This window comes from Ctenocephalides felis, unplaced genomic scaffold (assembly GCF_003426905.1).
Source record: "Ctenocephalides felis isolate EL2017-DRISC unplaced genomic scaffold, ASM342690v1 CF-g0.4_SCAFFOLD_03571, whole genome shotgun sequence".
Classification (NCBI taxonomy): domain Eukaryota; kingdom Metazoa; phylum Arthropoda; class Insecta; order Siphonaptera; family Pulicidae; genus Ctenocephalides; species Ctenocephalides felis.
The window spans coordinates 48,900,147-48,926,993 of NW_020539725.1; the positions used below are offsets into that span (position 1 = coordinate 48,900,147).

The following is a 26,847-nucleotide window of genomic DNA, read 5'->3' on the forward strand; positions in this document are numbered from 1 at the left end:
ACAATTTGAGTCTAAAATAAATTTAATTTTAAACGAATTATTTATAAAAATTTGAGCATTTATTGTGTGGCTTGATCTTATTATATTGTGTGCAAATGAATTTTAGAGGAAAAAAAGTGTTGTCATTTTACTTTTAATTAATGGATTTTAATTAACTAAAATATATATTATATTTCATATAAAAAAATATTAAATAAAATAATTTTAACATGATGCTTACCTATATATATATATATAATTGACATACTATTGAAGAATTTAAAGGTGTGAATTTAAATTACTTATAACATCAAAATATTGATGTACAACTCATAATAAATGAAAATAATTCTGATCGGTGATTGGAAACAAAAATTAATAGAAATTTGAGTTCAAGACTGAATTAAAATTTTCTTTTTATTGTGCCACTTTTTTTCTTTATCAACTTTTTTTATATATTGTTACATATGTAACAGTTGTTGTGTAAATTGTGTAAATCTATTCAGTTGTTAAACAGTCTGGATTAATCTTTGTAAGAATTTTTGTAAGTTTTAAGTGGATTACAAAAATTCGGATAAAGACACTTATATCACTGTGTAAATTTTTATAAATCTATTTTCACAAATTTGCGAGTATAATAAAAAATTATAAAATATTTGTTGCATCAGACAATTATAAAATTTGGTTTCATCATTCATTTTAAATATAGTTCATTATTATAATAATTGTTAGATTTGTAATAAAAAAAACATCAATTATGTATGAGAGTTCAGTTCATCAGTTTTTAAAGTGTGACTATTAAAATATTTTTAAATATTATTTTTTTTAATTTCACTTTTTAAAATGAATAATCCAAATTCTTTCAGTCAGTTTTAGCTCTTCAAATTGGTTCGTTAGTTAAACATTATTCTGAAATTAATATTTTTTCTTCTTTGGAGTTTTTTTCTCGGGTGGGGGTTGATTTTCTGGCACATTCTTCCAAGGAATTCGTAGTTTATAGTTTGGAACGCACAATGCTCTGATCAACGGTAATTGGCGCAAGTATGTTCGATGGAAATGGTATAAGATAGAAGTACATTCTTCACCTTCAAAAACTTTTATACTTTTCGGAGGGTGCTAAAATATAAAAATCAATTATGAGTAACAACACGAGAATACGGAGAAATAGTGGGAAATATTTTGCACTGAGCTAGGTGCCAAGGGCTGAATTTGTATATTTCATTTGTTATTAGAATTTTGGATTTTAGGGCTATAAGATTTTTAAGACTTTTAAAATTTCTAACTGAAAAATCTATAAAATAAGTCGAAATAGAGAGGTGGATACGATAAATACGTGGCAATTCATTGAAACACTTTTTTTAATAATATATTTTATTATTAATTTTGAAAAATAGAAGTAGTACATTTTAATAAATGAATAAAAATTTACCAAAAATTGTACTATGTCGAAGACAAAATCATATTTACAAGAATCTTCAGAAAAACCAGTATGATAATTTAATGCTATTATATCCTATTTATTGTATTCCTATAATTCAATTCTCAATTCAATTGTATATATTTGTTTGGAACATATTTAAAATTAATAGCAAAAACTTGTATTTCAAATAAATGCGCCCTCCCATTGCCTTGAAGTTTGTTAAATGTTTCAATTATGAGTTGGCAACCCGTCGGCCAAAGTTGTAAAAACTTTTATTTCTTTCCGTAAACTGTTGTCACCAACTGTTATACTTGTTTATATTTGGCTGTCACTGTGTCGTGCTTACAAAGTGTCAATTTCGGCGTACGGTTAATAAGTGTTAAATTTAAATACATTATTTTCGCAAGTCTATCCAAAAAACTGTGTAATCTAAAATTAATACTCGCAATAATCTATTTATATTTTTTGGATAAGTTTTTATACATAATCGCAATTTATCTTTAATTTTGTGAATTGTTCAAAAATATTAGTTTGTGATAATAATGTGTATAATGTTACGCAAGAAGGACCGATGTGTTTTTGCAGTGTCAATTCCAATGCAGTTCTCAAAGCTGAAATTATCGGTGAGTAATCTTCATCAATCGAAATATTATTGCAAAAAATATAGGTGACAAGAGCATACATGTCGTAGACTATGCACTTAGTATATATTCCGGTTATCAACAGAATTGTTTGATTTCCATGTTCTTGTTAACTTCCCGTAGGGTAAGTTATTGTAATGGGCCGAAAATCGAAATTGAAAATTTTTACATTTCTCGACGTTTTGAAGGTTTCTGAACGTTTGGGCATAACTCAGAAAAAATGGATGTGTGTGTGTAGCTGTGTATGTATGTATGGATACAATTTTTCGTCCACGTTTTCGGGCGCACGGATCAACCGATTTGAATGGTTCAAAAAACATTCGATTTCTATTGATAGGGAGATGTGCTGATTAGTTTTTGGCAAAGGCAGGTCCAGCAGTTACGGAGATAAAGATCAAAGAGTGCAGAAAATAGAAATCGAGTTTTTGAGAGAACGGAGCATCCGATTTGAATGATATAAAGAACATTCAATTAGTAATGAGGGAAAAGTGGTAATTAGTTTTTGGCAAAGGCAGGCCGAACCATTTCGGAGATACAGCTAAATGTGCAAAAAATTGCAGTTGTTGAGAGAACTAAGCGTCCGATTTGAATGATTTAAAGAACTTTCTGCTTGTTTCAACAAAATAATTGATTTTGGAAAAAAAAAATTGTTTCAAAAATATTTTTTTTCAAATCAATTTTTTGTTTTGTATATCGAAAATAATTCAGATTTTAATCGTAATTCTGACTAAAGTTTTAATATACTTTAAACAAATATGTTTAACTTTGCAATTCAGTTTATATAATTCTTATAAATATTAGACAATGTTACAATATTTATAAAAATCTATTTGAAAACATTCAATATTTCTCGAACATTTCGTTACGGTACGAGAAGTACCAGCAATTTGCCTTAAGGCACGATGCCATATACCCCACTAGTTTGTCAATATTTTGAACTAACAAATGAATATCATTAAAACTTAAGTGTGTTCATATAAATGACTGCAATATTTTATAATAACTATACAAATGCTGGTATGGAACGTTGGTATTATTCGGCTCGAAAAATCTCGAACCGTTTTGCCCCAATCTGACTATCACGTCTTCAATTAGCGTATTTCCGTATCAGTATTTTAAAGAAAAAAAATATATTATGATATCTTACAAATTTAATCAAAATTATAGAAAATATGCCGGTAGCTAAAAATGCAATAGTTTTCCAGTCCAATAAACCCAAGAACACTGCAAAATTGCAGTGAGTCAGTCAATGAAAATTGAAATTTCAAGTTTTAAAAGCCCGGTGCACACCAATATTTCTTGTAACAGGATTTCTGTCAAGTTTTCTGGTAAGGTGAGCAAGAATTTTGCGCCAGATTTTCACTTATTTTACGATTAATAATAATTTTGTGCATTTTCAAATATACACTGTGAATTTCACAGTTCATATTTTATAGGCCTAAAATGCTCTAATGCTCATAGTGTCTAAACAGAGCACAGTATGAAATTTATACAAATATATGTATACACAAATATATATCGTATCCGATTAGTATGAATTCATAAGATGATTCAATCTCATATTTCTGAGAATTAAATAAAATAATAATAATAAAAAGATAATAAAATGCTGCAGTTTAACATGACAATTATTGAGATTTAAAATCAATATCTTTATCGGATAATTAATATTGTTAGAAAAATATTAAAAAGGTTATGAAAATTTAGTAAAAATTTTATGTAAATTTAATACCCTACGGGAAGTTAATTGGAAATAAAGGAAATCTGTCTGGCAAGATCGTAAAATATGATTTATCATATCGTTGCTAGGTAACAAACTATGCCGGACAGTTTGTTACCTAGCAACGATATGATAAATCATATTTACGATCTTGCCAGACAGATTTCCTTTATTTCCAATTAACTTCCCGTAGGGTATTAAATTTACATAAAATTTTTACTAAATTTTCATCAGGACTAATCAGGAAATCTGGCGTCGTGTGCACCGGGCTGTACAGTGATCTGCACAGCTTCCAGCCTTGATTCAATAGATATTTTATGGTTTTACTATAAAATGTCTTTTTTAAACAAGTTCGATTCATTAAAATCATCACGTAAAGTGTTATGGGAACAAATTCCAGAATAATGCCAAAACTAATGGTAACAGAACAGTTGAAAAATCAAATGACTCTGGATTAAGCATTAAAGCATGTGGAAGTATCCCAAAGTAATATTCCTTCCTTTTATTTCGTTGAGTATCTACTGAATAAAATATAATATTACATGAAAATTCAATTGTCTACTTTTTTCTTTAAAGAGAAGTATGAATTTTTCGCATGGTTGAGACAGTTTTTGCACCTAACTGATGTACTGTATTGATGTGTTGTATATATTGTGAAACTCGTCATAACATTCCATTAAGAATAAATAGCATACATAAAATATACTGAATATAAAGTTACCTGAACAGCATGTCTAAACAACAATTCACGAAAATAAGCATAAACATCCGCCGGTATACGCCATGGGTCGGCTACAAAGTATCGATGAGTGGTCATGTATATTCTCGTCAAGAAGAAGCCCTTTTTGGGTGCCATAGAGTTCGATTGGCAAAAAATTATTACCTCAACCATCATTTCTATGAAAAACGATTGGGTTGACGGACTTCGAAAGTCTTTGGGTATTTTAGTTCCTGTAAACGGCAAAAGATATTATATAGATTTAATTCAAATGGTTATCATCATATCTATATTATTTTTTGTTTGATAAGTTAATGCGGTCTGAAAAATTGCTTGACAAGAGCCTGAAATAATATCTATTATTATTGATTACGGCTTGCTTATGATTAAATAAATAAATAAATAAAAATTAAGAAAATCTGATCGATAAATGAAATCTTTAGTTGAGAATAAATATTCAATAAAATTTAAAATTAAAGATAAAATATATACGAGGTGGAAGAGGGATGGAAGTGACATTTCCGCAATGTTTGCGGTTACGTAACCGCTATGTTTGACGTTATAGATGTTACGTAATATTAACATTTTAATTACGTTTTGTGGTTTAATGGGTAGCAACTGAGATTTAGCAGCATTTTCAATTTTCAACTGTTAATTTTCTAAAATATTACCAAATGCCTTTAATAATGCTCTGATATGTTTGTTCTTGATAAGTTCTTCTTAATTATAACATTAAAAACTCATCCTTCATTAATTCACCTGCTATTTTTGCAATTTTTTTTCTTTGCTTCATATGCTTTGGGCAGTACATTGTTTCTATGTCGTCTATGCTAAGTTCCGTGCTCGGACATTCGTTTAATATTTTTGGAGGATCAACTGGTTTTACGGCTGAAAACGCCAAAATTCTTAATTTATTAATTAATATACCTGGTGCTGAAGCTCTTCTTTCCTTTGGGAAAGCTGACCTGTGATAAAAACATTTTTAAATTTCAATGCAAAGATGCTATATCGTAATATAGTAAAGACAATTCTGACTTGATTGTCAAAGGAAATGAATCAGCACGACGTCTCCTTGGTGTTGGTTCTTTATTCATTTCGGTGCACATGCTCGGAAACGGTATGTTATACTGTAAATATAATAAGTGGTAATATTATTTGAAAAGCCAAAAAACAAAAATTATTTGATATATAAAATAAATGTCAGATAGCAATGCCTTAGATAGCCAAAACATATAGATAGTAAATAATCTGATTAACCATCATAGGAGTAGATATGGTGTAGATTTACACCCATTAAAGTAAATTTCACTCATGCAAATGTATTTGCTCTCTTTGTAAATATACTATATATTTACATATGTCGTATAAAAAATATATAATAAAACAAAGGAAAAATAAAATAATATTGCCTTGATTTTGATATATATTATATTGATTATTGTTCAAGAACAATGCAATATAGACAATGTATTTTTATGTACTTTTAACAATTATTTGCAAAACTTTCATTAACAATTCAATCAAATATGACTCTTTTAAACTGAAAGTAAAATATTGACTTCTTTTGAGTCACACATTTCCTTAATTTTATTTTGTGCTGTTAATAAAAGTTTTGCAAAATCTCAAATGACAACATGAACGACGATCATGAGTTATACCTAGCACAGTTAAACATACATGTTATTTTGTACCTCAAATTCATAGTGGACGAAAACTGAATTGACAATTTGTTATTACATATATTCAAAACCCTTAATATTTAAAATATAAAATTATATTTAATTTAAAATTTTATGAGCTTCAACTCAATTAGAAAGAAAACTGTTTTAATTTCTATTCAAAAAGCGACTTGCTAATTCAGACGATTCAAATATTCAAAGCTAGACAATTATGCTTGATCAAACTTATATTGATAAGACAAAATTAAGATTTGTTGATTCAAATAATTTTAAGACGATTTAATGATATAAAAATTATATTGACAACTTATATGCTCATTGAGACTTTAAAAGTAAAATAAGTAATTCACAAATACAAATTTTATATTAAAATAAATTATATCTTAAATAATTGCAAGACAAGCATAACTGTAAAACTGTAAGCAATTTTATATTAGGCAGCAGACATAAATGAACAAGACAAACAGTTTTATATATTCTACAAGTGATAATTTGGGTCAGAATATTGAAATATTTATCAAAATAAATATTTATTTTATATTGTATGATTCAAAACAAATATGTAATTTATAATTTCAAACATATTAATTTTTCATTTTTAAACCAGATATATTTTTAACAATTGTCAATTAAATTAATTCATTTATTTATTTATGGTAATATATAATATGAATATAATAATGATTCATATAACATGATTTATATTATATTTTCTTTTTATATAATGAATTCTAACTATAATATAATAATGTATAATAGCAAGTCGGTAACACACATTTATATAAGTTTCAATCGCTATATATATATTACATATATTTTCTTGTAGATGGAATGAATATTAGAATTAACAATATCTTCTATTAAACAATTTTTTTAAATATTTTGAATTGGAAACCTACTTGATACTATCATCCATTATAAGATGATTTTCAATAACAATTTGTGTAATTATTACATACTTCACCAATCAACATTATTTAAAATTTTAATATCGATAAATGTATATTATTTGTATGTACAAATAATATAAATTTACTGAGCTAAAATTTTACCATAATATACTAACTAATATAATTCAAAATTACATAAAACTTAAAAATAAATTTTAATTGTACACCTATAATGCACATTGTACATGTGCAAATTATGTGTATGTATATGCGTATCAAGCATATGAGTTTGTAAAAAAAGCCAGTAATCCCAATGAACACATTTAAAATATCAAAACAAAAGCATGTCTTATTTACAAAATCGGAAAAATTTCAAAACACATAATTTCATGTACCCATGGCAATTAGAAAAATGTATGGCAATATAAAAAATAATGTTTTGATTCTCATTCCCTAATTCTGTTCATCATTTATTTTAAACAATTTCTTTTGTGTTTTTATTCAAATGGCATATTTGATGATTTATTTCACGAATATAAATCAAATTAAATAATAAGTTTCATTTGTGTTATAAAAATAATAAAATATATGTTTGGTAATAAAATTATAGATATAACAGGATTTTAATAAAATATTTGCCAAAATATATAAACCAGTAAAAAAATTTAAACACAAGTTAAAAAGCTACATTTACTCTTAATTCATCAAATATATACATACACACCAACATACTCATACATTTATATATATATATATATATATATATATATATATATAATTGTGTGAGTGTGAAAATGCATGATTGATTAAAGAAGTTGTATAAAAATTTGAATATATTAACACATTTATATAGATTTGATTAAATATAAATAACCCATATAGCATATAAATATTTTCATATTGTACTGCTTTTATATATTAAATGATTAATGATGAATTTTATTAAATGGAACATAATGCATTTACTAGAAAAAATACAAAGGATATTATTTGAGTAAAGGATTAAAAAATGTATTTGATAACATCTGTTAGTAAATGCATAATGAGCCGTGCAAGAAGAAAACCTGTTCCTACATCTCGATGATTCAATGACAAAATATGCACTATGTGTGACAATATCACAGAGGCTTTTTTCTCTTCATCTTAAATATTGACAATCAGTGTCAGTAATAACACAAATATAAAGATTTTCTTTTTATTAACACTTTTTTTGAAACAATCTTTCTTTTTCATTTTTATTAAGCGTCATTAATTAATTTTATATAATTGGCTTCAGAATACTAATAGTATTATTCATCACCATTATTTTGAAATCGCACATGAAGCAAATATTATTTGTATTTACTGAAGAAGATAGTAACTTATCCAAAGGTCCATAAATATAGGCCTTATCAATGAAATATACTTTTTTCATGGGTATTTTGCATATTAAATGATGAGCAAATGTTTTAAGATATACGAGACAGAAATTGTAAGCTTTATCTCCTCGTGAAAGTTTTTATGAGATAAATTTGCTATGCAATTATTTTTTCTATTTGTTAAGTATAAATAAAATTCATCAACTTAAATAATCTGTGATACTACCACCTAATTTTATAAATTTATAAGAAAAATTGTTTCAAATATATATTACACAAATACTAATTTGTGTCCATTTCACATAGAATCAAGATTTTTTAGACATCGAAATCAAATTTTTCAGGTTTAACTTTTTCTCTTGATTCAGTACTATGTTAGTAGATTTAGATAACTTTCTCTTCTAATTATTTTTATATAGCTTAAGAATCTATTTTTTACCTTAATTTATATTTCATATAGCGCACCTACGTGAATTACAGTAAATTTTCAATTTTAGGACACTACATATCAATGCATACTTATTTAGAATACTATGAAATACACATTCATGAATGTATGACATAGATTTATCCGTTATAGTAGAAGGTACAGAAATTGTTTCTAATATTTTTATATCATTTGTTTAATTAACAATGTAAATTTTTTGTATTACAGAATCTATCTACTTGGTAATAGGTAGATAGGAGGATTTCTGTTTAAAACACTCTAAAATAAAAATAATATGTGAATATATATTTTATATATATTTGAATATATAACATTTATTTTGAAATCTTTTTAGGTAAAACATTTTGTACATTTTGTTTTCATTTTTTTCTTTAAAGAAAATTGCACACAGACATTTTTATTAAACATGGCAATTGACGTGAAAATATGCCATTAAATATGTATAAAAACAATTATAATGTATTTTTTATATAAATAATGTAAAATATTAAAATGAATTTTTAAACATTATTTAAAACATAACTATCTAGTTATAGAATTAGAAATCGATTTGACATAAATTGCATAAAACTATCATATACGCTTAATAATATTGATAAAAAAAATATTATCAGTTCTGTATGTTATACAGTGCAACGAGGCTTGTAGCTATAGATTCCGATGAAAGAATAACTAAAAGTTGGCAAATCTGATTCAACCGTTATTTTATCAATAGAAGTAAACGCATTTGTTACTAAGTGGATATAATATATGAAGTAGTTTAACAACTTTCACTTAATTTTAAATTGTAACAACATTAACTTGTTTTATTTATAATTATATTTATTTAACAATTATCTAATATATTAATATATAATTCTTTGCTGTTCTGCGATATTTTTGTTACTATTACTTGTTCTAAATATAATATTATGAAATGAAGGATTTTTATAGCATATTTGAAATAGACTTTTAATGAAATACACATCATCTATATAACTTTTAATTTTGTTATAACTGCTCATTTAATGAAAATTGATAATTCATATTTACGATGTTTTTTATGCGATATATACAAATGAAAACATTAATAATAAAATGAAATTAGTGAGGAGGTCTTTTTGAATAATTGCACATTTGTGATGTTTATAAAAAAATGTTTCAAATTAGCTAATTAAGACTAAGTATGGAATTAACACCCTCATTAAATATGAAAACATGAGCAGGTAGAATTATATTCTTCAATTCATTAATGTATATATGGCTTCTCTGTACAAATAAAATATATAAAAAATTAATAATAGTCATCAATAATAAAAATAGATACTTTACCCATACTACAACAAGTAAAACTAGTTTTAACTTACACATATAACAAATATATAACTATAAAATGTATACGATGTAACAATATACACGTCTGAACCAAAAAAATATGATAACTTCGTTACGAAATTTAAATCTGTTTGGAAAATATAACAGAGACATAAATCATTTTAAGAATAAATTGATATTCTTGTTATAATCAAGGTCTTAGTAGGGATACTCTTGCAAAATTCTTTTTTCTTTTCTTTTCAATGGAATTCATATTATCACGATAGGTAGTGCTGTTTAGATAAAGCTGGGCCTGTAAAAAAATTATACTATGTATATTTCTGTATTTGAAATAGAATGATTTGCATACGCAAGGATATATTTAAAAAAGTGTGGAGCATTACAACGAAGAACTAGTTAGACCTATATTTTTTTCTTATAAAACACTTGGCAGGGCTAATAATACTCTGGGAACCATATATCGCTACAATTCGATTGCTGATATCTGGTACATAAATCTTTCTTCAAAAATTGAACATGGAAACGAGTCTTGGAGAAACGCGATTCTTCTACTTGATGCAAATTCAAAGAGAGATGAGAATTAAGAAAAAAAAATTATATACATGTCTAAGGAAATATAAAACTCTATTGAAAAGAGAGTGCTTCATAAGTATGTTATGAAATGATATACAAAAAAAAAATAATTTGGTATTCAAATATATATATTTGAAGTATTTCGCAGCCCAATCGTCGAATTAAAAAAAGATTAAATAGAAAACATTTTTTATTCTATTAGACGTTTCGACACTTAATGTGTGTCATCATTCAGTAATCTAAAAAACATATTACATAAATAACAATAGTTGATATTAAATATAAAATTATAAAAAGGAGAAAATTATATAAATACCAAACCAGGAAAAACAAAATAAAATTATATAAAATTTATTAAACACTAAACTTGTCCAAAATAATATCATAACTAATCATAATTAATTACCGGCACGTGCGGTAGAGTGAGTGCATGCGGGGTGTAAGAAACAAAAGAAGAATGAGAAACAGAGAGGAGACATAAAGGGAAAAGGGAATATATATATATATATATCATCTTACCTCGACTATCTGCTCCTTAGCCGAATCATCCGTCCAAGAGCGTGGTTCATTGCATTAGAGTCGAGAGCGCGTTGTGCCTGGCGCGTTTCACTTCCTCCTCGGCAATGCGCTGCTCGATCAAGTACTGGGCGGTGCCGATGGCACTCGGGGAGCCGTGTATCGTCACAATTCGATTCCTGGTACCTGGTGCAAAGATACCTTTCTTCGAAATCTGGATGTTAGCACCGGATAAGTGCTGGATTTCGATCAAACTACGACCGCCAGGGCCTATAAGAAAATAAGAATTATTAGATGATGAATTACATAGAAATCACTCGATTGCAATTGGCTTTTAAAACACATTTTTTGTAGAACTGAGCTCAAATACCGCCCTTTTACGTTATGAACATGAACATTATTATTAGCGATCTGCAAGGCACCAGGATTTGATTTTAGTTTATGGCCAAATTTGTGCAACTGTGTTTTTATCATCTTTTACTCGATGGCTTGATGGATTTCGATGAATATTCGCTGTTTATGTGCGCACGCGAATGATCTTTTTTCATATCAGAGCATTTAAATTTTTAAAACACATATAATTATTAAATTTATTTTCATACCTAATATTGCTCCGACAATAACTTCGGCAATCTCAACGTTCTTAGCATCCTTGCTTCCAATATCGCCCGGAGTTGGACTCTTAGATAGAGCTCCCAAAGCTTGAGCAGCACCTAGTGCCTAAAAGTTGAATAGCATATGCATTTAAAAGAGTAGAATAATCTTTTGAACAAATACTACATATATACTTGAAATTATTTTCGATGTATAATGTTATTTCCTAGCAATACATATAGTAGCTAATTTCTAAACATAAGGAAAAACTTAAATCAAATTCTTCAAATATTATTTAATTTACTTCTACATCAAAATATAATATCTTGCAGTAATTTTTTATTATAGCATTATCATCCAAATAAAATTTGTACATGTTTTGATTTAAGTGTTACCCTAGATTATGTCGATATTTGAAAAGTTTTTGATGTGTGAGATTAGTGGCCTGGTCTATTAGAGTATTCATGAGGAGCCTTACTCATACAAATCATTCCGGTCTTTGCTCAAAACTACGAATAAGCTTTCAATTTTTTCCATAACTCAAGTATTTATTAACGCCTATTCTTAGATGAGAGTATTTTTCTAAATGATTTGAATATCAGTAAGGCTTGAAATATAAGGTATACATCAAATCGATGAGTTTGATTGTTCTTTACAATATGAAAATGACAACGTCAACATTGCAAAAGAAGTGTAAGTAATGTCTGTAAACCAATGACAAGCATGAACTTTATTATATGCCTTTTTATTGTATTTATTTTGTAAAAATTTTGTTGGTGACTGTTGATGTGACTATGTACAATCAAGAAAATGGTGGAAATGGTCCAAGTCTACTTTCAACTCGTTATGATAAAATAATGCAACAATGATCCAATATTCAAATTAATTAAGCCTGAGATGTACTCTATTCAACACTCAGTTTTGAGCATCAAATATTGTATATAAAATATGGACATATATGGTACTTAAGCTATGAAAAATATTCAGACAAATATTAATTGAAGTTCCAAGATATTACAAAAATTAAAGATAACTGATTTTAAAATCAATATTTTGAAGAATTGATAATTAATAAATTCAAGTTTCAAATTGGTTATGATTCTTTGTACTGTGAATACAGATATGAAGCGATTGAAATGCTTGCTTTTGTGATAATAAAATAAAATAATTAGATGATAGCAGAAACTAAAATATTGATTCAGTCTAGTACGATCTGCATGTTTTGCGAACAGTACACATAAAATCTGAGGTTACAAAATGCCTGGATATACAATTTTGTCGTTTGATATAATCATAGCGATGCGGGATACAGGGCTTAGAGAGAGCGTGGTGATGTGATTAATTTTGAAAAAAAAAATTATAAATGAGTTAATAAATACAGCAACTTGCAATTTTCAGAATTAAATAAATAAATATCTACAAATGAAAAATATTTGTCTTGCTTTTTTAGAAAGCGATAGTTCTGTTGGTTTCGTTGATTATATGTGGCGTGCGAGTGAATTCTGATTAGCATAATCTTTTTTGATTATTACATTTTTTCGGGCTTATTTCGGCATATGGAATTTTTACCGGCAACCCGACAGTCTCTAGTGCATGAGGTCTTTTCAAAATCGAGTTGAAAGTAGATTCGTCACCGTACACTACTTAGTCACTCAAAAGTGCTTTAAGCGCGCCGATTACCACATCTGCAAATACATATGTCACAGCTGTAATTAATAAATGTCATTGGATCTTAATTATATCTTATATTGATATATAGTTCAAATTTATAAACCGACAGTAAGACAGAGTAAATTCATCAGAATATATTCATATTTGAAAACGTGCTTTGGAAGAAGATAATAAAATAATTATATTAAGCAAAACGTTATTCTATTCTTACTCTATAATTTCAATTGTATAAATCAATATGTAAAAACGATTTCATTGAAATAACTAAATTTAATTTTTAATATTTTCCTTTCATATTTTAGAATTCATCAGCAACACATGCAGGGTGTCTCTATTCAATAACACTTGTTTCAAAATATAAATTGTAAATCAGTCTATTCACGTATGATTGAACTTTTAACCTTAATTATTTATTTTGTATCATTTCGATAACGACGCCCTTTGTATATGCTATGTACTCTTTCATTTATATGCAGGTGCCTCTATAATTTGTAATTACCTCGTACCACATGGCACTCTAGAATTGCATGCTTAATTACAAAATTTCAAAAAGTGATTACGAGTGAGCTGTGTTGCAATTCATATAGTAAATTTTGAAGCAGTACCTGCTTAGCATTTATTGGTGAAACTTATTTAATAAGTACAGCTTTTAATTCATGCTGATATTCATATGATATAAATATATTATATTTAAATTATTCATTAAACAAAACTATAATTTTCATAACATACCTGCTGAGCTCCTCCTGTGGCCAAACCGAAACTATTGTTGTTTAATGCAACCGGAGCAGTGGCGGCGTGCCTGAAAGGGTCAAACGCCGCCTCTGCAAAGCGTTCTAAGGGCCCACGTGGTGTTGGAGAATTTGTCGTGCCTAAGTGATACGGGTTGTCTTCATAGTTTTTCATTTCAAATAACACATATTTTATTTAGTTTGATGTACCGAGGTTATCATTTCAAAATTAAGGAAAAGGTAAACGTTAATATTAGAAATCGAAGGTTATTTAAATTTTAGGAATAATTTTGATTAGAAAGTATTGCAAATATTAAATAGATTTATATTAATTTATATCAAATTGTTGGAATTAATTAAATACAAATATTAATAAAATAGTTGCAAACATTAGTAGTGATGGAATTGACGATTATTATCACAAATAGAAAAGGAAGATAGATTGAATTATAAAAAAATATGAATATAAAATAATTTGCAATAAATAGGTACAAGCAAACGTTAATAAAAATTTAGTAGCAAATAACATTTTAGTAGTTATAATTAAGTTTTTCCATTAATTTGATTGTCAATAGTTTATTTCAAGCGCCATCGGTTCATCAAATTATCCAAATCACCAAACATAGAAGTAGGCGACCATGTCATCATACAAGTGCAGAGTTATGCGTTTGTGTGGTTAGAGCAGCAAATAAAAAGAAAAGAAAATAAAACAAATTTAGAAATACATAAAAAATAAACTAAATGTTCTAAACTAAAAACTAAGTATCAAAATTATATTTTAACATATTTTGTGCAGACACTACATTTAAAGCAACACGTAACAGATTAAGTGCAGTATTAAAACGTAATAACTACTATAGTCCAGTCATTATAGTAAGTTCACCTCGGAATTCGAGATACCCAGCTGTAAGTCTGTAAATACTTGTATACCCTAAAGTTGTCTCAAAACCTACATATGGTATTGACATCCTACCATATGTAGGTTTTGAGACAACTTTAGGGTGTCAATATACAAGTATTTGCATATTTACAGCTGGGTATCTCGAATTCCGAGATTCTTACCTAATTTAAGCTTAAATGACTGGACTACTATCAGTTTTTGAGCTTAAAAGGTTCAACACACATCACATTCATTATTTTATTAATAAATTGCGTTATATTTTGTAAATGGAATGTTAAGGTCAGTATGGGACGATGTTATAGATTCTGCTCTTACAATAGTTGTCCATAAATTAATACAACATAGCTTGAATGCAACTATTACATATAAGTTTTAAGCCTTTCCACTCGCTAAATGCAGAATTAATACGTATTTTGCCGCCGGAGTGACAGCATTCGGTAATATATGGTAATATATTGTTTAATATATATCCGGTAGCCTATGGTAATATAGACAAATATAGAACTATACCGAGGAATTATACTCGAAGAAAAAATATCGAGTGGAAAGGGTTAAATCTATATAAACAAGAAATACAAAAAGAATGCCTATGGTAATATAGACAAATATGGAACTATACCGAGGAATTATACTCGAAGAAAAAATATCGAGTAAAAAGGGTTAAATCTATATAAACAAGAAATACAAAACAATGCCTATGGTAATATAGACAAATATGGAACTATACCGAGGAATTATACTCAAAGAAAAAATATCGAGTGGAAAGGGTTAAATCTATTTAAACAAGAGATACAAAAAGAATGCCTATGGTAGAAAATATGGTATGGAAGAAAAAATATCGAGTAATTAAGAACACATATGCATGTATGAACAAGTATTTAATTATTAGCAATGAAATGAAATGAAATGAGTAGAATATAAATAAGAGGACGCAGAGATAAAACAAACATACAATTTCAAAAGTCAATGGAAACAAACTGTTAGAAAGGATTCGCACTAAAAAATAATATTGGAATTTGCCTATTTCGATTAAATCAAATGAGATAAAAAATAGAGAGATTTTATACTACTTAGGATTTTGAATTTATTATTAAACAACAAAAATACGCATGCCCAATGGGTTTAGAAATTTCTATCGATATGTGTCCAAAAGACTTGCTATGCTCCCTGGTGATATTTCAAAATTATTTTGAATCTAATACCAAAACCAAGAAAATAAACGAAATATGAAAATATTGATTCGTTCACGCCAAATTGAAAATATAGTGCGTTTTCTGTGATATTTTCTATTTTGGCATTTCAATAGTTTTTTATTTTACTGCAATAAACGCAATATTTAGACATCTGGTACAATTTTACATCATTCATCGCCATTTTCTGAAATCCATACCATCTAAATTGCCTCTTGATACTTGTAGTTTACAAGAACAAATCTATTGTGAAGTTTAAATTCAAATGAATATAAATGTGTTTACAAGTTACTCTATATACACATGTCGAAATGGACTATGTTCTTTCTTGTAATACACGTTTACGAGCCTTAAGTATGTAAACAACTCAATGTAAAATACATTTTATAGTACACAGGCATTGTAAGTTTTTTAGAGAACGTTAAATTTTGTTGTAAGTCCAAGCTGATTTGATCATATCATAGTTTTGAGATGAAGTTTAAATTCGCCAATTGAACCTAATTTTTCTTAAAAATAGCTGGGACATATCATATTTAATTAACAATAAAAAAATCACGTTCATTATAGGTATAGATTCTTAAGATTGATTTTTGTATTACATATATTTAATTAATATTTATAAAATATATTATCACATTATATGATACGAAGTATTTTCTAGCTCTCTATCTATTTGTCAATAATTGAACTTGTGCTCGCAATAAACTATAAACAGTTACGCGTTCTTGAATGATTTCAAATGTATGTAGGTCAAAATAATGTATGGTGTCATAAAAATGATTAAGATTTTATCCTAGAGACTGTTGCATCTAGTTTCAATGTCAGAAAATCCTACGCAAAAATTAATAAACAAAGACCGCTGTTTCAAGAACATCTTGTTTCATTGTTTGCATAAAGCTTTACAAGAACATATGCATTAAATGTCGGTGTAGACAATTAAGATTTATCAATTATATTCAAAGCTTAACAATGTATTAAATATTTTTAGCGATAGTTAGTTATTACTCTTTTAAAGAATTGAAGAAGGAACGTTGTGGTAAAAGAAGTTAATTGCTAATTTTTACGGTAATATTAAGGGGGTAAATTTAGTTTATTTTAATTTATTTACTTACGGAATCATACTATAATTCTTTGAAATTATATCATATGCTACCGAACTATTGATTTTTTCTGAACACGTAGGTTTTTAAGTCCCGGATTTCCACCTTGTGCACCAGGTTTTTCTAAAAGCAATATTTGTCTCGGATTTAGATCTTTTATCCCGGATTTCCCCGGTTTTTCGAAAACTAATAGGCACATTTATAAAAATAAACGAACAAGTGCTAAGAAAATTGAATAGAGACTCAAAAGCGAAGATAAAATAGATAAAAGTTTACTACATATAATATAATAATAAAGTTCCTAATAAAACTCCGCAATTCCAAATGTTTTTTTTTTATTCATATAAAAAACTGTTTTTTAGTTTATCCTTAAGTAGCATTTGTTATTTTAAAGCAACCCCACTCCCTCGTGTCCCGGTTTAGCATAACTAAAAATTGCCGTCCCGGTTTTGACTTAAAAAAAAAATGGGGTCACCATAATACTAATCTCAACAAAAATGGAATTGAAAACGTTAAATCAATATGTTAATGCTACCAGATAATAATCTATAATTTAAATATATTTTGAAGTATTGTATAACTTGGTAGGAATATATTGTCCTTAGTAAATGCATGATAAATCCCATGAAAATATTTAGATGGTCCACACTAATACTTCGGAATTGCATCGTATGTTGGAAAGTTATTGATTTTTCTTAATAAATATGGCGTACTCTTTGACCTTTGATATAATATATTTGATATTATATATTTTTAATAAATCTACGTCCAAATAATCAGCAACGCTTGGGTTATGGTAATTTCTCAAACCAGTTTTAGACAATAATGATTTCAAAGCATTTAAGGGGCACAACTAATGTAACCGCCTAAAAAAGATTGATTTGCGAATTTATATTAAAAAAAAACACTTTATTAATCATTTTAAAATGTTAGGAACATATTTATACATGTTTTAAGAATACATAGTAAAATTTTTGAAGAAAAAAATTAAATATTTTTTATGTTATCGTCGATCTCCAACGGCGCGACAAAAATGGCCCTTCACTGCTGCAGTGATTCCGGCCTTCTACGTGGATGAAATTTAAAAAAAAAATCTCGTTAAACTAGATAATATTGTCTGTAAAATGAACTACGATAAAGAAAAAAAATCAAAAATTGACAAAATGGCGGCGTTTTTTTAAAAAAAGTCGAATTTTACCCAAAATTTTGGTCGTTTTTGGACTGCCAAAATTCGATTTTTGATCCGATCAAAAAATCGATAGTTTATTTTACGGAGAATTATATATAGAACATGTAAAAAAATTTGATAGCGATCGGATCATTTGTTTTTGAGTAATCGCTGCAGCAAATTCGGAAAATGCTGTTTCGAGAAAAACACGTTAGAAGATTAAATGATCGTTATACTATATACTATATACGAGGTGTGTTCAAAAAGTACCCGGAATTACTAATAATTAAATTTCGCGGGTCTGGAGTGTCTGATTGTCAAAATTTTTTTTTTATTGTGTTGGTATACATGCCCCTAAAGTATGATGAAATTTTCAGCTATATTCACTGTTTACTTTGTCTGTGGTAGTCGCTAAGGTTCGACGTGTTTTTCTGAGCTCGGCGATTTTTACAATGGATGAATTGAAAAGTCAAAGAATTTGTATTAAATTTTGCGTAAAAAATGAAATAAAGTGTTGCAAAGTGCAAAAATTCACGAGATATGGCTCCGTGTGACTTTTTCCTATTCCCAAAGTTGAAGAGACGGAACCCATGAAAGGACGGCGGTTTTCCTCGATTGAAGAAAATCGCTGAGAGTGCTCAAGGACATATCAAAAAGTGAATATCAAGGGTGCTTCGAAAATTGGAAAAAACGCTGGCATAAGTGTATTATATCTGGGGGGGACTACTTTGAAGGGGACCACATTAATGTAGACGAATAAATAAATATTTTTTTGAAAAAACGAAAATTCCGGGTACTTTTTGAACAGACCTCGTATACTATATATCCTCTTTAAATGGCTGTGACTCAAAAACTATTTAAGATATCGATTTGAAATTTTGGTATGTAATTTTTAAAGGTATAACCTATCGAAATATGGAAAAATTGAAAATTCGATTTTTTGAAAATTTCACACTAGTTGTGCCCCTTAAATTTTAAAATTGTCAAGATGGCGGCAGAGGTTTCCATTTATCCCATAAAAGGATTCTTCACATAAATACTAAAATACCCTCGATGTTTTATTAGCATGCGACTAATATTGTGCATCGACTTCAGCTAGCTATCGTGTGCCAAGTTTGTTATAATCAAGGTCATAACGGTTGACGCGGACAAACTGACGCATAATTTGGCAAACTAATAAACGAGGTGGCCCGAATTATTAAGATGTAATGCTCTCATTAAACAAATTTAATTCAGGATGATGTCAAAAATAATGGATCTTCTCTTATAATGTGATATTTCAGTTATTTGTTTAAAGGTTTCAATACACACAATGCAGTAAATCCCTATAACGCGGTATTCTGAACGCCAAAATGAAAGATTTTCAATTGCCTCAATTCTTCTCAATTGAAATGAATTTCGCCAGGGATTTGCAACTTAAGGGGCACAAGAAGTGTGAAATTTTCGAATTTTAAATTTTTCCATATTTCGATAGGATATTCCTTTAAAAATAACATACCAAAATTTTAAATCGATATCTTAAATAGTTTTTGAGTTACAGCCATTTAAAGAGTATATATATAGTATATAGTATAACGATCATCTTATCTTTAAACGCGTTTTTCTCGAAACAGCATTTTCCGAATTTGTTGCAGCGATTACTCAAAAACAAATGATCCGATCACTATCAATTTTTTTTCCATGTTCTATATATAGTTCTCCGTAAAATGAACTATCGATCTTTTTATCAGATCAAAAATCTAATTTTGGCAGTCCAAAAACGACAAAATTTTTGGGTAAATTTCGACTTTTTTTAAAAAACGCCGTCATTTTGTCAATTTTTTCTTTTTTTTCTTTATCGTAGTTCATTTTACAGGCAATATTATCTAGTTTAACGAGATTTTTTTTTTTAAATTTCATCCACGTAGAAGGCCGGGATCACTGCAGCAGTAAAGGGCCTTTTTTTGTCGCGTCGTTGGAGATCGACGATAACTTAAAAAATATTTAATTTTTTTCTTCAAAAATTTTACTATGTATTCTTAAAACATGTATACATATATTCCTAAAATTTTGAAATGATTGATAGAGTAGTTTTTTTAACATAAATTCCCAAAAATCACCTTTTTTTAGGCGGTTACACTAGTTGTGCCCCTTAATTAACATACATTACATGTCCTTCCGCAAGAAAATGAATTTCAATGATATATAAATGTTAATAATTTAGCATTTACAACTTTGTCATATAATAAATAATAAATTGTTATAAATATATTTGACAAACACAGAACGTAACGTATCGGAAAGTTTCTCTGGTTAATGTAAAATACAAACATTTAGCTTGTGCGGTAAATGAGCACCTGATTTAAAATAATGTTTATTAAAGATTGTACCTTAAATAAGATGATGATGATGAAATAAATGAAAAGTGAAATAAACGCACTGAGAATTATTATATAACTTCTTACATTTCCGTAAATAAGTAGATATGATAATATAATATTGAATGTGAGTGGTTAAGAAAGTATTGAAGTATTAAACATAAATAGAGGAAACTAGTAGAAAGTAAATTATAGTGGTACATTGTTTGATAAACATTGTAAAAAACAGCAAGCGTAGATTATGCCTATCTAATTTAATTCTATTTTAGTAATATAGATTGCAAATAATACTGCACTGCTATGTGGTTTAACAAAATAAACATAAATAAACTTAGTAAGCTTAAATTATAAATATAACAAAAAATCTGAGTTTCTAATGACAATCTTAGAAACCGATTGTTGGTTATATTTAGGAACGCAAAAGTTTCATAAGTTCATTTTCAATTTCAATGACTGCAAATATGTATTTCTAATCAAAAGCACCATATCAAAGCAACATTTTTTTTAAATTAAATATTTTATTTTTGATTATAAAACTTTCGCGTTTTATTAGAAATAATAAGTAAATAAAAGAAGCTCCAATCAGCAACGACATAACTCACTTTCAATCCACTCACCGAGACTGACTTGCCCAATTGCCCCAAATACCCCCGCTGTCGAATGATCCATGGCCTGAACACCGCCCAGGTAGCCTAGGGCTTGGCCTGCCGCTGCAGCAGATGTCACAGCAGCGGCTGATGCAGCTGCTGCGGCGGCAGCGTTATTTTGTTGTTGCTGTTGGTGATGCACCTGTAAAAATAACAGATGATAGTTAATATTTTTAAATTTGAAAAAAAAAATGGTATTGTTGCGCGATGCCAAAAAGAATATGAGTACTTAACTTATTTTGCATTCCATGGGCCAATGCTTTTACATCTAATTTATTTAATGATTTTGTTATAAATGATTTCAAAAATATAATGCCTCACTTCTATCAAACCAATAATTTACATTTCCAACACAACTTGATTTATAATATTATACTTTGTAGCTTTGGGATCGTTCAAGTAATACGTAAGCAGATTTATTACAATTATTTACACCCCCCCATCCCCCTTGTCAAAAGTAAGCAAAGCTCTTACCCCCTACCCTCATGCTTACGTAAACATTTTGCAATTAATGTAAAAAAAAATACTACCTATGACGTAATCATCATCCAAACTCCCCTGCCCCCCATGTCAACCCAAAATAAGCAAATTAACAACCCCCCGCCCCCCTATAGTGCTTACGTAATACTTGAACGCCCCCTTTACAATAAAATAATAAATGAAATAAATGAAAATAATAAATTCATGTTTCATCAGATCGTTCTTGGTGCTTAAAATAATAAAATTCAAATATAAATCACCTTGATGTTTGCCAAGATTATAATTAATTGTTTATTTATAGACATATTGCATATTTGAAAATTGCAATGCTCTAAAATAGAACACATATCAGCATATTAAAAAATCTAAGCTCAATACCTTAAAAATTAATTACTATTTTTTAGTTTCAATTAATTATTTCTACATACAAGTCAAGTATAAAAATTTTATAATAAATATTTAAATCAAATTTATTTTCTAAATGATGAGTTGAGATAATTATTAATCAAATTTGATATCTTTATTACCTGTGCAGCCCCCCAAAGCGGCACCCAGGCCCACGCCCAAAGCTCCATGCCTGGCCAAAACTAAAAGAGCAGCACATATCTCAGATGCGGCCGGCTCGCTGTAACTTGAATTGCGTAATTGCAGCTATAAAAAATAAATATTTATCAGTACTATGTTAGAACAATTCTTACATATTACATATTACTGCGCAAACATTTCAATCTTCTTACATATTACATATTACTGCGCGAAATGTTATTTCCAAATTATTTACCTTAATATGATCTACAAATTGCGCAGCAAGAGCAGCGTTGGGAGCTGCATTTTGTGGTCCTAACAAGTTTAAGGATAATTGTAAACCGGCTGCAGCAGCAGCTGTGGCTCCTACTCCATTTACTAAAATGCTACCGGCTGTTCCTGGACCAACACCAGCAACACCTGTAATAAATAAATATAAAATTCAATCGTTTATATTTAGGAGTTCTTGAAAGATATTCAAAAAGCAAGATTATCTGCATTCGTACATTTTTAATTTATAGTAAAATTACAAATTCGAAAAATGAAGTAAAAATAGCACATATCACTATCGATGTAGAAAATTTTTATATTTATATAAATAACAACTTTCATGTAATGACCTCTACTTTATATATCGCTTTCTAGCTCATACTCCATTAGCTTTGATTTATTTCAATAGCCATTCATTAACTTGATAGACACTAATAAACGATCTCCATGATCGTTTGATTATAGTATAACTTCAATTTTATTACCGCATAACTAATGCAAAAACACTCCTATTGTTTAATCTTCAATAGATATTACAATTAGCAGATAATTTCAATAACCAACTCCTCGAATGCCTTTCAGAATTGATTTAAGATTATGCAGAACAGGAATGACTAGTGACAGCCTGACCTCAAGTCTCTAATATAACATCAATTGCAATAGACATGGAGTTATTATAATTTGTCCATTGACATAGATTTCTCTAGATTCTCCATTATGACATTTATCAGTTAAATTCACTTACATCATTATAATTGAATAATAATAATTAATTAATTAAGCATTAAAATATTCTACTGACCTTGTTGCTGCTGATGAGCCGCATACGGGGATCCGGTAGGATTGAAATTCGCGACTGGTCCAGCAACGTCGGCGTAAGAAACATTTAAACACGTCCCAGATTGTGGGTCATCTACAACTTTTGCTAAAATCATCATGCAAGCTGCCTTATTTGAATCCTTATCACCTGAGGAAATAAAATAATGTGAACAAAAAAAGAACATACGTAATATTTATTATTGTTATTTTATCTACATATATATAAAAATAAGTTGGGTTTTTCTTCCTGACGATATAACTCCAGAACGCACGAACCGATTTCGACAATTTTGCATTCGTCGGAAAGTCTCGGGCTCCGCAAGGTTTATAGCTAAGAAAATTAGTGGTGCATGGCATCGTGCCTCAATGCAAATTGCTGGAACTTCACGCACCGTAATTAAAAATTCGAGTAATGACATTCATGAGAATTATGAGAATTATGCTTGGTTAAGTCAACGAGCAATTCTTGCCGTAAAGAATAATGATATACACGCACTGAATTTCACCATTCAATCAAAAATTGGTGGCGATTTGGTGACATACCAATGATTCCGACTGGTCTTCCGTTTGACTTCAAACGATTGCAATTTCCATTTCGCCTTGCGTTCGCAATAACAAGTCGCAAGGCCAATCGCTTAGTGTTTGCGGGATAAATTTCAAATAGATTATTTAGAAAATCATTGTTTTTCACATGGGCAGTTATACGTTGCCTGTTCACGAGTTGGACAACCACCCGCTTTGTTTGTGTTAACGTCAGACCAAAAAACATAAAATGTGGTTTACCAAAGAGCACTTCAATGAAACGGATAGTTTGCGGATTCACTTTCATTTACTTAGAGAAGTTCAACTAAAAACACTTCATTTTTGTAATCGCAATAAATTCATTACTGTTGTGAAATAAAATTAATTTTTTCCTTTTCAAATATAAAACAAACAAAAAATCTTCATCTTTCTCACGAAACCATCTGGTGGCGAAATCTGGGTTTCCTAGTATTTTATATAACAAACATTTTTTACCGTAGAAACCGTATTTGTAAATTTTAAGATTAAATCTTTTCAATCATAACACAAAAATCTTTTATAAGGGTTGCTTGTACTTACCTATAACAGTAATGCATCGTTCTTGTAAAGATAGATCTTTGGCTTTCTGAGAAATTTGTACATAAGATCCCGTCTCCTCTTTGATTTGTTTAATGTAATTACCAGCTTTGCCAATAATCATACCAGCCGTTGAATTTGGTACTAAAATTTTTACTTGTTTATCTCTATCTTGCGTACCCGCCAAAGCTGAAAAAATAAACATTGAACGTATAAATACCGCAAACTTTGATCTCTAAAATTTGACAAAAAATATATAAAATTAAAATTTCAACATGCAATCAAAGAGAATACATCTAATATTGGTTTCTTATTAACAATTTGCTTAAATAATTCAAGGATGTTTATATAAATGCAACTTACCGCTTATCCCGTTAACATCACCAGCTCCGGCTAATTGTTGTTGCTGTTGTAGAGTAGCGTTTTGTTGTTGTTGTTGTTTGCTGATATCCGGTTTTTCCCTGATTCGGTCCATTATAAAGTCCAATACCTGCATGATAGCGTCCACGCTTCCTGTTATCAAACAAACCCGCTCCGACGTTCCTGAAGAGAAAAATAAACATCGCGGTCACAGCATTGCCATGAATTACTTTTGCACCGATATAAATCAATTTATATAATTTCATTGAAGAAACTGGATTTTGTTATCAGAAAATAGTTTAGCCAGATGTGCCAAACCAAAAATAATATCTTAGGTACTATGGTGACCACCTTTTAAGTCAAACCGGGACGCCAATTTTTAGTTATGCTAATCCGGGACATGAGGGAGGGGGGTTGCTTTAAAATAATAAATGCCACTTAAGAATAAAATAAAAAATTATTTTTTTATATGAATAAATTTTTTTAATCGGAATGGCGGACTTTTTGTAAGAACTTTATTATTCAATTATATGTAGTACACTTTTATCTATTTTTATCTTTACGTTTTTCTCGCTTTCGAGTCTCTTTTCAATTTCCTTAGCACTTGTTCGTTTATTTCTATAAATTTGCCGATTAGTTTTCGAAAAACCGGGACAATCCGGGAAAAAAGATCTAAATCCGGGACAAATATTGCTTTTAAAAAAAGGCTGGGACACAAGTTGGAAATCCGGGACGTATAGCCACCTTTTAGGTACTCTATAATCTTTTTACAAACCATTTACGAAATGCAACTGGTTAATCAAATGTTTAAATTTGACTAATGATATTTGATATGTTTCATGTTAATTTTATTTAAATTTTCTTAATGTGCATAAATCCGATTTGAGTATTTTAATATTATGAGGACTTCTCTACTCTATAATCTTTTTACAAGCCATTTCCAAGACAACCAACAATTTAATATATTTTTGAATTTTTAATATATTTAATTTTTTTATAATATTTAAGGTACACTATCATCTTTTTACAAACCATTTACGAGATGCGACTGGTTAATCAAATGTTTAAATTTGACTAATAATATTTGATATGTTCCATGTTAATATTATTTAAATGTTAATATTATGAGGACTTGTCTACTTTATAATCTTTTATCAAGCCATTTTACAAGACAACCAAAAATAATATTTAAGATACTCTATGATCTTTTTACAAACTATTTACAAAATGGGACTGTTTTTTTTTATTATTATCTCTTTTATTTACAACTGTCCACTTAAGGACATTTAATAAATTTGATGAATTTACAATAGTCGGTCGAAAAGGGATATTGTATACTAAAAGGGCATGCTGAAAAAACAACTCAGTAGTTGTAATGGGACTGGTTAATCAACTTTTTAAATTTGACTAATTATATATGATATGATATGCTCCATGTTAATTTTATTTAAATTTTCCTAATGCGCATAAATCCGATTTAAGTTCTTCATTATTATGAGGTCTTGTCTACTAAATTAAGATTTCTTTCAAAGATTGAAAACCAGTTGAGCAATTTATTTCGATTCTAGTCGATTCTATCTTTTACAAATCGCATTAAACATAATTATTTATTTTATAGGTATATTTAAAGTAAATAACGTAATAAGATTATCGTTTCCTAGAAACAGTAAAACTGATTTT

General features: G+C 28.5%; 1 protein-coding gene across 6 annotated transcripts in view; it reads right to left on the minus strand.

The window, feature by feature from the left end:
* Positions 1-10,403: 10,403 nt before the first annotated feature.
* The window catches only part of LOC113384519 (RNA-binding protein Nova-1), an 82,662-nt gene continuing 66,218 nt past the window's right edge, over positions 10,404-26,847 (minus strand). For 2 of the 6 annotated variants that reach the window (XM_026622248.1, XM_026622245.1), the window contains exons 8-12: positions 21,571-21,757; positions 14,254-14,411; positions 11,859-11,976; positions 11,260-11,526; positions 10,404-10,459 (exon numbers count right to left, since the gene is read on the minus strand). In XM_026622248.1, the coding sequence (XP_026478033.1) occupies positions 11,306-11,526; positions 11,859-11,976; positions 14,254-14,411; positions 21,571-21,757 (684 nt within the window). In that variant the 3' untranslated portion in view covers positions 10,404-10,459; positions 11,260-11,305. Of the gene's footprint in view, positions 10,460-11,259; positions 11,527-11,858; positions 11,977-13,320; positions 13,536-14,253; positions 14,412-21,570; positions 21,758-26,847 lie in introns of those variants that run through there. The other 4 variants (XM_026622247.1, XM_026622246.1, XR_003367947.1 and 1 more) reach the window with 4 other exon arrangements.